General features: G+C 36.9%; 1 protein-coding gene across 1 annotated transcript in view; it reads right to left on the bottom strand.

Annotated features, from left to right (window-relative positions):
* LOC129818513 (stomatin-like) overlaps positions 1-12039 on the bottom strand; it is a 32897-nt gene extending 20858 nt beyond the window's left edge. The window contains exons 1-2 of the mRNA XM_055874474.1: positions 11835-12039; positions 8574-8683 (exon numbers count right to left, since the gene is read on the bottom strand). Of these exons, the coding sequence (XP_055730449.1) occupies positions 8574-8683; positions 11835-11898 (174 nt within the window). The 5' untranslated portion in view covers positions 11899-12039. The remainder of the gene's footprint in view (positions 1-8573; positions 8684-11834) is intronic.
* Positions 12040-12284: the final 245 nt, after the last annotated feature.

Here is a 12284-nt window from a genome sequence, read left to right as displayed (position 1 = left end):
TGATTCTGTGACAAACGGTGAATTAGTTATTGATTTATACCGCTTTAAATGGCATCTATAAATTGTATCTATTTCTATCAAATCAAAACTGGAATGTTTACTCAAAGCAAAAGGTTGTAAAAGTATGCTAGACACTTATAGAATATATCATACCTAGTTTGATGTTTGTGACAAACTGTGAAGTATTTATTGATTTATAAAGATTTAAATTGCATTTTAAAGATATTATGTATTTCCATCTAATCAAAACTGGAAAAAAAAAAAAAAAAATGTTTTTTATTTATTTATTGATTTTTTCTTGGGGGGTGGATCAGCTTAATATTGCGGAAAGAATGTTGCTTCCAATGTAATTGTCTGCATCATTTCCAATCCCCCATATTTTTGGGGGTAAATATATATATCCATTCACGTATGCATACATATACACATATATACATACACATACCTACATAGACATACATACTTTTTTTAAAGAGTATACCTTTATTATTATTCCCCGCAAACCCTACCACCGATCCCCCAATTGGAGTAAACTGATAAACATTTCTGTTTTTACCTTCAATTTATACATCTTATACACATTTTACAGACACAGTCTACTTTATAATAGTTATCTCTTGTTTGTTCTTAGTCCTTCCTCTATTTCTGTTGTCCATCCAGTTTGATTTCCACTTGTAACTGTGCTATTTCACAATAGCTCCGCACCTATACACATTTCACAGATCCCGTATGCCCTACATTGTTTATCTTGTTATTAGTCCCACCCTTCAGCTCCACTCAACCTTTCCCATCTATCTTCCAACATCATCCATTTCGGATTTTTATTTGCCATATATTTTTCAACTGTGCTGTGATGCTTCACAAAAGATTTGAATCTTCCTATTCTCATAGCTTCCACAGATTGTAAATTAAAAATAAACATTTTTGCTAAAATAATTATTATATTATTGATTGATTGACTATGGCTTTTCAGATCCCCCAGTATTGCTATCTGTATGCGTTAGTTCTACGCAAATGTTGCAATTCTTCAACCATTCCTGGACCTGTGACCAAAAACGAGCTACATGCGGACAATACCAAAATAAATGGTCTAATGACTCTGCCTCCTCACAGCAGAATCTACAGAGCTGGGAAGATTGTATCCCCCATATATATAACATTCTATTAGTTGCAAGAATTTTGTACAATAATTTAAATTGAAAAATTCGAAGTTTTGAATCCGGCGTTGTTTTGCGTATCAATTCATAAACCATGTGCCATGGAATGGGTACATCGAAAATCTCTTCCCAACTATTTTGCAATTTATATGGCACAGCTGTAAGTTTTTTGGTCCTTAAATGAAATTGGTATATGTTTTTATTTATCACACTTTTCTTTAACCATTTATGTTCTTTAATATAAGGCCGACATACAAGTTCCTTACTTTTATCCCCTTCCACCTGCCTCTTCCATTTTTGTGGTAATGCTGCAATTAATTGGTTGTAATTTTGGGAAGAGCAGACATTTCCATATGTCTGTGTTAGCTGCATGTGTGACATTACTCCACCAGTCCTATTTATGATATCATTCACAAAAATTATACCTTTTTTAAACATTTCTTCGATAAATACAGTTTTTTTATCAATTACTATATTTGAATTTAACCACAAGATTTGTTGTACTATTTGTTCCGTCCTTTCAGGTGGATTAAACTGAAATTGCAACCAACTTTCTAAGGCTTGTTTAAAAAATAAAGATATTTTGGAGATTATTTCCTTTTCAAGCAACCGAAAGTGAGCAGGTGTAATCTGAATAAAGGGAAAAAGGCCCTTCTTGAACATAGGATGAGACATTCGTACCAATCTACTAGAGAACCAGTTTGGATTTAAGTATAACTTCTGTATGACTGATGCCTTTAGTGAGAGGTCTAATGCTTTAATATTTAATAATTTCTGCCCTCCGAATTCATATTCGTTATATAAATAGGCCCTTTTAATTTTATCTGGCTTGCCGTTCCAAATAAAATTGAATATTTTTTGTTCATATAATTTAAAAAGCAGGTCACTAGGTGTAGGCAAAATCATAAGCAAATAGGTAAACTGTGATATGATTAAAGAGTTAATCAGGGTGATTTTCCCACAAATAGACAGGTATTTTCCCTTCCATGGTAGCAAGATCTTATCTATTTTTGCTAACTTTCTATAAAAATTTATTGGAGTGAGATCATTTCTTTCTTTTGGGATTTGTATACCGAGTATGTCCACATCACCGTCAGACCATTTAATTGGTAAACTACATGGGAATGTAAAATGTGTATTTTTTAGTGATCCATACGTAATATGGTACATTTATCATAATTTGGTTTTAATCCAGAGAGGATAGCAAATGTATCTAGATCCTCTAAGAGGCCGTGGAGAGATTCTAGTTGTGGTTTTAAAAGAAAACATGAATCATCAGCGTACAATGACACCTTAGTTTTTAGGCCCTGGATTTCTAATCCCTTAATATTACTGTTTGATCTAATTTTAACAGCTAACATTTCGATGGCAATAATAAATAGATATGCCGATAGTGGACAACCTTGTTTTAATCCTCTAGATAGTTTAAAACTTTCTGAGATGTAGCCATTATTTACTATTTTACACCTAGGGTTACTATACATAATTTTTACCCATTTTATAAGAGATTCCCCAAAATTGAAATATTCTAGGCATTTATATATAAACTCCAGTCGTACTTTATCAAAAGCCTTTTCAAAATCAGCTATGAAAATCAAGCCTGGTGTCCCCGATATTTCATAGTGTTCCATTGTTTCCAGTACTTGCCTTATATTATCTCCAATGTATCGTCCATGTAAAAAACCTGTCTGATTAGGATGAATAATATCTGACAAAACTTTTTTTATTCTATGCGCCAAGCATTTTGCTAAGATTTTTGCATCACAACACTGAAGTGTAAGAGGTCTCCAATTTTTTAAATGGACTGGATCTTTATATATACCACTTGGGTCCTGTTTCAGTAATAATGATATCACACCTTCTTGTTGCGTGTCTGATAATCTATCATTTATATAGGAGTGGTTAAAACAAGCTAATAATGGTCCTTTGAGTATATCAAAAAAAAAAATGTATACTTCCACTGGTATGCCATCCAGTCCTGGAGTTTTCCCATCCTTAAAGGCCCCAATTGCATCAAGTAGTTCCTCCTCTGTAATTAGGCCTTCACATGAGTCTTTCTGTACAGATGTTAATTTTACATTATTATTAGGGAAAAAATCCATACAATTAGTTTCAGTTAGTGGAGATGGAGGAGCCTGAAACGAAAATATATTCTTAAAGTACTTTACTTCCTCTTTCAAAATATAATTTGGTGAATCATGCGTGACTCCATCATTTGTAACAAGTTTTAATACGTTTTTTTTGGTAGCATTTCTATATTGAAGATTGAAAAAGAATTTGGTGCATTTTTCCCCATATTCCATCCAGTTCGCTTTATTTCTGTAATATATTACACTGGATCTTTCTTGAATAAGTTCCTCCATTTCTTTTTGTTTTTCCTCTAACTTATTCTGTGCCTCTATGGTACCGTTTTTATTGTTATCTAACTGTACTGTTAGTCCTTCAATTTCCTTTGTTAATATGGACTCTTTTGATCGAAATTGCTTTTGTTTTATAGATGAGTACTGAATTGCATGGCCTCTAAAGGCACACTTAAAAGTGTCCCATACAATATGGGGATCTGCTGTACCTATGTTATGTCTAAAAAAGTCAGTTATAAATTCTTCTGTCCTAGTTCTAAACAATTTATCATCTAGTAGGCTTTGATTAAATTTCCAATATCCTCGCCCACGTGGAAATTCTGTAAGAGTAATATATATGCCAATTATGTGATGGTCCGACCGCATTCTGTCCCCTATCAAACACTTTTTAACTTTTGGTGCCAGAGAGAATGATATAAGAAAGTAGTCAAGGCGACTACCTTGATTAAGCCTCCGCCATGTATATCTCACTAGGTCAGGGTATTTAAGTCTCCATATATCCACTAATTCCAATATATCCATGACATTCCTGATTTCCTTAAGTGCCTGAGGGTGATAGTTTGTAGTGTGATTTCCTTTCCGGTCCATAGAGGTATTTAAGACCGTATTAAAATCTCCCACTATAATAATAGAGTCTAGTGTTGCTTGTAGAGTTGATACATTCTTATATATATTGTCAAAGAAGCTTGGATCATCATTATTCGGACCGTATAGGTTAATAAGCCATATATGTTTATTGTCCAATAACTTATTTAAAATAATCCATCTACCTTGAGGATCTGTTTGGACAAGTTGCACATTTGGATCAAAGTTATTATTAATTAAAACCATCACCCCTTTTGAATTTCTTTGCCCATGGGAGAAATATATTTTGCCCCCCCAGTTCTTTTTCCACAAAACTTCATCTAAAACTGTCGAATGGGTTTCCTGTAAACAGTAGATATTATAATCCTTCTCTTTTAGCCAGGTAAATACTGATCGTCTTTTCTTATTATCTGCTAAGCCATTACAATTGTAACTGGCTATACTTATTTCACCACTTACCATAATGAGACACACCTTTCAATTATTTTTATCAAAATATATGTTTGTAAACGTCCTATTAAAAAGTAACATAATGATTGAGTGTCTATATAGTTGTACCATGACATTTGCATCTCCACTAAGCAAACCTCCAATTGGTCCCCACTATTCCACCCGCCAAAAGCCCCCATCTCGAGTTGGGTTGTCATCCCAATGCCCGGCAGACCACCCCCGACCCCCCGCATCGCACAGCCCCGGACCGACCGGGATCCATCCTTCGAAAAGTGCACACAGCACCATCCACCGAACCGAAGCAGATCCATTGCCAAATGCATTTCCATCGCCCTCACCTCGATTTTTATTACATATTGCTGTGAATCATCCTCTATAGTCCCTAACATCTTTTACTTCTTCCTTCGCAACAGTTGTGGGATACACACATACACCCACACACATTCAGCCCTTACCCCCACACAACCATAAGCTCACCCTCTCAAGAATTGCACCATCCCAGAGCCCAACTCAAGATGGGTCATGATTTACAAATGTACTTGCAGTTGCAGATGCATGAGAAGGCCTGCAAGACCGCGCAAAAAATGAGCATAAATGTAGAGATTTATTTACCATTGTCACATCCTAGATGATGGAGGTCAAATGTACACCTTCTTTCTGAAACACCCACAATACGGTCATCCATTTTGACCATGTTCCCAAGCATCTCCATGCAGTCCGATTGGTTTCGTGCCACCAGGGCCACAATAATATACCCCCTCTCTGAATGTCCCCATGGGTTACTGCAGCTAGTGTTGCCAGCACTGCCACTTCCTGGGTGGGGGCACCCCACCGGAATCCCCACCGGCTAGGTACAAGGTCGTCAAGGTTCTCATTAGCAGCTTTGAGAATTTCCTTGTTTATTATGCTCTCCCTTTAGGGGGCTTTGGCTTTGCAGGACCAACCCTGCCAAGCAGGCTCAGAATCTTGAGGGGGCAGTGCTGCTCATGGTCCCTGTCCTCATTTTGGCTGCATACAGACCGTTTACAGCATGCACATAAAACAGTTAGGGACTTCTCCTTAGTATCTGGGCCATTCATGTGGGTGTCTAGGGTATAGGGCCATGGACCGTACCATTAAAATAGGATAATAAATAATTAGATACAATTTATTTTAAAAATGTAGTTCCCCATGATAGGACAATAAATAAATAAGACGTATAATTCATTATAAAAGTATATCCATCATTTGAACAACATTGAAAGCCCTCTCATACCCGGCCCACAGCAATACACTGGCTCTGGGATATGCAACTATTTCATTACTCACTCACTCAACTTTCCAAACATAACAAATAAAAATAAACACACAGCACACCATCCACACATACTGTGCCTTCTGTTTACTTAGTTTTTATCTTCACTATGTAGAAATAGTGCTTGTGTTCAATTAGTTATATGTGAAGATTTATAGAAAAGCTATATTTTGTATTGTATTGTTACAATCAGTAACCGGGCTTGAATTGTGTTTATTTTCCTCATCTATGAGAACTTTGTAATTTTTAAAATAACCATGGAGTAATCTTTGTGTCTCTGAACAACTGGTTATCAATATATAGTTTATCCACGACGAGAGCTACTCGTTTCGCTTTTAATCTATTTTCTTTGAAAATTGGATACAGAACTTTGCGCCGTTCTGCAATTTCTTTCGGAAACTGATCATTCATGCCAATTTTGGTCCCAGCAAGTCTTTTACGCAGGCTTTTAACCATTATTTTATCTTTAAATGAAGCAAATTTGGCAACGATTGGGCTTCGTACCTCTGCCCTCTCTGTCCGAGGCGGTGTACACGTTCAAGTTGGATCTTATCGATAACTTCGTGTGGAATCTGAAGCGCTGCAAAAAGGAACTCTCTAACTACAGATTCAGGAACCTCTCCTTCTTTCTCTTGGATACCTGTAAGTACCAAATTCTCTCTCATGGATCTAGTTTGTATGTCCAGTAAGCATTCTTTCAGAACGTTGTTCTCCTTTTTAAATTCATTCATTTCGGTTTCAATCTTATTGACCGTCCCTTTTAGCGCGTGTGTTTCCTTCTCCAATGTCGCAGCTTTTTCATCACTCATCTCTAGGCTTGGAATTTTTATTCAAAACAAAGATTGTAAAAGTATTCTAGACATTTATAGAATAAACCATTTCTATTTATATGTTTGTGACAATCAATGAATTAGTTATTGATTTTTACCATTTTAAATGGCTTTTGGCGAATATCTGATGAATGCCTGTTGAATGTCTGTTGAATGTCTGTTGAATGCCTGTTGAATGCCTGTTGAATATCTGATGAATGCCTGTTGAATGCCTGTTGAATGTCTGTTGAATGTCTGTTGAATGTCTGTTGAATATCTGTTGAATGTCTGTTGAATATCTGTTGAATGCCTGTTGAATGCCTGTTGAATATCTGATGAATGTCTGTTGAATGCCTGTTGAATATCTGATGAATGTCTGTTGAATGCCTGTTGAATATCTGATGAATGTCTGTTGAATGCCTGTTGAATATCTGTTGAATGTCTGTTGAATGTCTGTTGAATGTCTGTTGAATATCTGTTGAATGTCTGATGAATGTCTGTTGAATGTCTGTTGAATGTCTGTTGAATATCTGTTGAATGTCTGTTGAATGTCTGTTGAATGTCTGTTGAATGTCTGTTGAATGTCTGTTGAATATCTGTTGAATGTCTGTTGAATGTCCGAATGTGTGACTGTAAAACCAACTTTACATCTAGGCTACATATTGAACTTATTGAATCATCTCAGGCCAGTGGAACAATATATGACTTTATGGTTAGATCAGAATCGCCATCATAATCATTGGCCTGTATAGATACTGTTAGTCAAAACGACAAGTCCAAATCACCATCTCAAATCAATTGCTTAAGAAAGGCCCAATTTAGCAAGCTAGCTACTGCAGGACAACAACACAAGCAGACTAGAAACAGACACATTTTTCTAAGAATTACATTTCGCTTTAGATGTGATTTGATTGGTGTGAAGGCCTCCCTTGGGTGGCATTTTACGGTACCTGGACAACCCACAGTTGAGCTCAACTCAACGCTGATTGGCTAATAATTTTATACTTTTTTTAATCAAGGGAGGCAAAATGCTCGCTGGCATCAATCAATCAATCAAATGCTTCGGTGGCAACATGTCATACTCTTTTTTTCCAGATAGCGTCAGATACATGGGCTACACATACTTAGACATAGGGGCGCTGTTTCCCTCCTCAGATTATTTATCCGGTGAGATTCAGCCACTTGGGAAATTATGAAAACACAAAGACAAAAGATAAATGATCTTGGTCAAATATTTTGGGAAGCCTGGATTCCCTTGGCATCCATGAATACACGCCACTGTTGCCATCTGAAGAGGAAACAACGATATATAGGCTAGTCTAACCACATCACTCCTAAATGGCACAGATGTGAGATTTTCTTTCACTATAGAAGCATTGGTCCTCTTAAATTGTAGTTCCAAGATGCACATAAAGATATTTAGGGTTATATGATGGTCTGCTCTGCCATTCCTCCCCTTCACACCAGGGCTGCCAAGAATGGACCCATCATAAAACTATAAAGCAGCTTCCCACTACCATGAGATGTAAATATTTAATGTATTACATGAATGGTGACCCAGCCCTTCCAAAAATACAGTCCATTTAAATCATGTTTTCTTTCCAGCATGCTCCATGTATTCAATGTATTCCATTTCAAATTTGGCTCCCATTGCGGCTTTACTTCCATGCCGTTATGACACATCTGGCAGTTCCTTTTCTATATGTTCCTAGTTTAAAGTGTGTAAATATCTAACAATACAACCTTGACGGATGGTGCTGCATCACGAGTAGGAGAGAAAGGCCATTTAGATGGGCAACGAGGCATGCTGGTTCGCGATCAATTCACAGAATAAATAGACTCACACCAATGACACCCCTAACCAGTTCTCAGTTCACAGACCATCCAGCTTGTGTAGATGTATAGGTAATGACTGTACCTTAATACACATCCATATGGAGAGAGGCAGAGTCGCGAGCATCAGAAGGATGGATAATCCGACAATGATCCACCCACATAAGCCAATACCAATATCTGGGCTCTCCAAGGCTGAAAGACAATACAAAAACATACCAACAGCGTGAAATATAACTGCAACCAGGAAATTTACATTCTCACATCCCAGCCAACCCAAGAGCAGTCCCTTCCACATCATGCATTTCTGGTAGCCTCATTCTTCAAAATGTTTCATCTGTATTCTTCTGTGATCTGCCAAAACTAGCTTATGCAGCTTAAATTGTGCATCAGATACCTAGGCTACAAACAATTAGGCTGAAAATAGTTTTAGAACTACTGGTAATACCCAGATATGCATGTGTCTCAAGTTAGCAACCAGCGAAAGCGTCCAATCCAGATGACTGGGATATCACACTAACCTTTCCCTGGATTCACACCCTGAACCACCTACCACAACAATTAATCAATCAGATTATTGTTAGATTAGGATGAAAATAAACAGTCTAGAAAAGATTAAGCTCATCCACTGAGAAACTGTTCAAAATAAATGTGGTTAATGCAAACAGCCCTAAAGCTTTACTTGTTGAATTAAACCTACCTAGTTAGCTATCTAACAAGTAGCTAATTCCCCTGACATACTCAAAAGGCGCCTACCTGTATCAGAATCACATGCAAACTACAGAGATACTGTATACCATAATATCCAGAAGATTCACAATAGTAACATTACAAGCCTTGTCATTAACATTGGGGCGGCAGGGTGGCCTAGTGGTTAGAGCGTTGGACTAGTAACCGGAAGGTTGCAAGTTCAAATCCCCGAGCTGACAAGGTACAAATCTGTCGTTCTGCCCCCTGAACAGGCAGTTAACCCACTGTTCCTAGGCCGTCATTGAAAATAAGAATTTGTTCTTAACTGACTTGCCTAGTTAAATAAAGGTAAAAAAAAAAAAAAAAAAAAAAAAAAAAAAAAACATGAGGGGTGATACACCACTACTATTGCAGGGTTGGGTCAATTCTGAATTGAGTGGAGTGATTTCACGCCAATGGGAGCAGAAAATATTTTGGATATCTCAGATTGATCTGACAATTCTCACATAGGAGCTTCAATGGGAGGAAGGATGTTTACATGCTTTTTACATTTGTATCCGCATTTCTTGGGAGAAAATCATGATGAAAGTTGCCATTTTTGAACCTTTTTAGACCTATGTCTCCTGTAAGACCCTATGATCTGTGAACCGTACATGATACAGACAACAACTTGGTGTCATTATAATCCTTATAGCATTCTGTCAAATATGGAGCATGTCTAGATTCTGAAATACACATTTTCACATTCATTTATTCAATATTAAAAATAAAATCTCAACTACCCTTTTTGATTTTGCTTATTTTTAAACATTATTTGTAACAATATACATGTCAAAATTCAGGAGTGTGCTCTCTGGTTCTTTTAATGTTATGACCCATTTTAAACATAGAAATTTACATTATAGGTCATTAACCAATCACAGCCCTCTTCAGTCACAAGCAAAGGGAGTTCCCTTTGAATCCATTTTCCCATTCTCTGTTGATGTTCATTAATTTGATCATACCTCCAGAATTAGCAGAGACCCCATTTGGGAAATGTGATGTACATGTAGAGTATATTGTTCCAAATAATATGTTTTAAAATTAACTAAATCAAAAGGGTAGTTTGGAAATATTCATATTAATATGTTTAATGTTGAATAAATTAATGTGACATACTCCAGAATCAAGACATACTCCATATTTTAGAGCACACTATAATGAGTATAAGGATACCAAAAAGTTGTCTATATCATGTACAGATCACAGATCATGGAGTCTTGGGGCGCAGGTAGCCTTGTGGTTAGAGTGTTGGGCCAGTAACCGAAAGTTTGCTGGATCGAATCCTCGAGCTGACAAGGTTCAAATCTGTCGTTCTGCCCCTAAGCAAGGCAGTTAACCCACTGTTCCTGGGCGCTGAAGACGTGGATGTCGATTATGGCAGCCCCCCGCACCTCTCTGATTCAGAGGGGTTGGTTAAATGCAGAAGACACATTTCAGTTGAATGCATTCAGTTGTACAACTGACTACATGCATCACGTAAGGAATAGGTCGAAAAAGGTTTTAAAATGGCCACAGTCATCATGATTGTCTCAATGTTTATTGATACAAATGTAAAAACCATTTCAAACACCCTTCCTCCCAATTAAGTTTCTATGTGAGACTTCCCAGAACAATCGGACATACCAAAAATCTTTTATGCTCCTGCTGGCATGGAATCGCCCAGTTGCAAATTGCTCTTTAATTACAACTAAATTTTTTAATTGAATTAAATTCAGAAATGCCTAATTAACCCTAAACCTGTACAAGCAAGAGATAATAATGTTGCCAGCCAATATGACAATGAAACATTTAGAACGAACGACTGGGTCGCGTCCATAGATAGAGAGCAAAAAGACTGAACGACTGGGTCGCGTCTCTGGCAACCGAACCAGAATAGAACGAACGACCAGACGGCTTCGGTAGTAAACATAGATTTGTTTTGTTTCTTGTGGAAGAATGAAATAATATGAATAAATTAATCAAAATAACATTTTTATACAAATATGTCAATCATTATTTGAATATGTTTGTAACCCATTGTATAAAAGTGATAATGCCCAATAAGCCGGTTTAACAACACCCGTGCCAATATATCCTCCAAACACCGGCTTCTCTGGCATTATCACTTAAGCGACCATTTCTATCCTAGAGACATAGGGTTTGGACTATTGTTTTTCTGATGCAAACATAAACATTGAATGAAATAATATTTTTATGGGTGAACACCATATATACTAATTTTAGTTTGGCAGATTTACGTTTACTATGTTAAGTCTAGTCTACGAGACCAGGCTGGGCTATGATACTAACTATAACACTTAATTCTGAATTTGATCTGGCAAATCGACGTTGGGAACATAGCCTAACTAGGCAAATGCCCAACACTGCAGGCAAACTGTATTGAATGCAAAATTGTAATGTGGCAAAAACGTAAGTTAACCATTATGTCTAATACATTGTTATAAGAATGCGTGCGTCGCACACCATAACGGTGTTTTGTAGGGTGGGCCTCTGTTCCACTGCTTTCTTTGGTCATGTGTTGATTTGACCAACTAAAGATTACCAAATGTAGATATTCTGTCTATGAAAATAACCATATCAGCAGACTTAAGTAAATAAACTGGATTAGGCCTACCTGCTTGACGTTCCCGTCTTTTACTCTCTCTAATTGAAATGGTTTCTTTGCCGTCTTCCTCCATTGTAAAATACAGTTCAGTCACTGATCTCAGTACTGTCGCTTCAGTCGAGTATGTGTGTTGATGAAAATGAGCATGTTTGTGTCACAAAATAAGACGTACTCTGGGGGGGATGTACTGACATATCTTACTTCATTTTCATGTACTTTGTCACCCCCTACTGGGTCAAGCACACACACAAACAAAATCTATGATGACGTGGCTTTATAACAACAAATGATGTAGCCCGATAATTTGAAAAGGAAAATGACCCAGCTGCATTATTTGGCAACTCTTGGAGGACAGTTGCTAAAAAAACATAATTTAAGCGCTTCGGTCCCTCATTTGGGTTTTACACACAGAAGAATTAGGAGGGTTTTAATATATCAAGTTTCAAGTTTTAATGTCAC

The sequence above is a fragment of the Salvelinus fontinalis genome, chromosome 21 (assembly GCF_029448725.1).
Source record: "Salvelinus fontinalis isolate EN_2023a chromosome 21, ASM2944872v1, whole genome shotgun sequence".
NCBI lineage: Eukaryota > Metazoa > Chordata > Actinopteri > Salmoniformes > Salmonidae > Salvelinus > Salvelinus fontinalis.
Note: the sequence above shows the minus strand (reverse complement) of the source record. Positions and strands in the feature narration are given on the sequence as shown.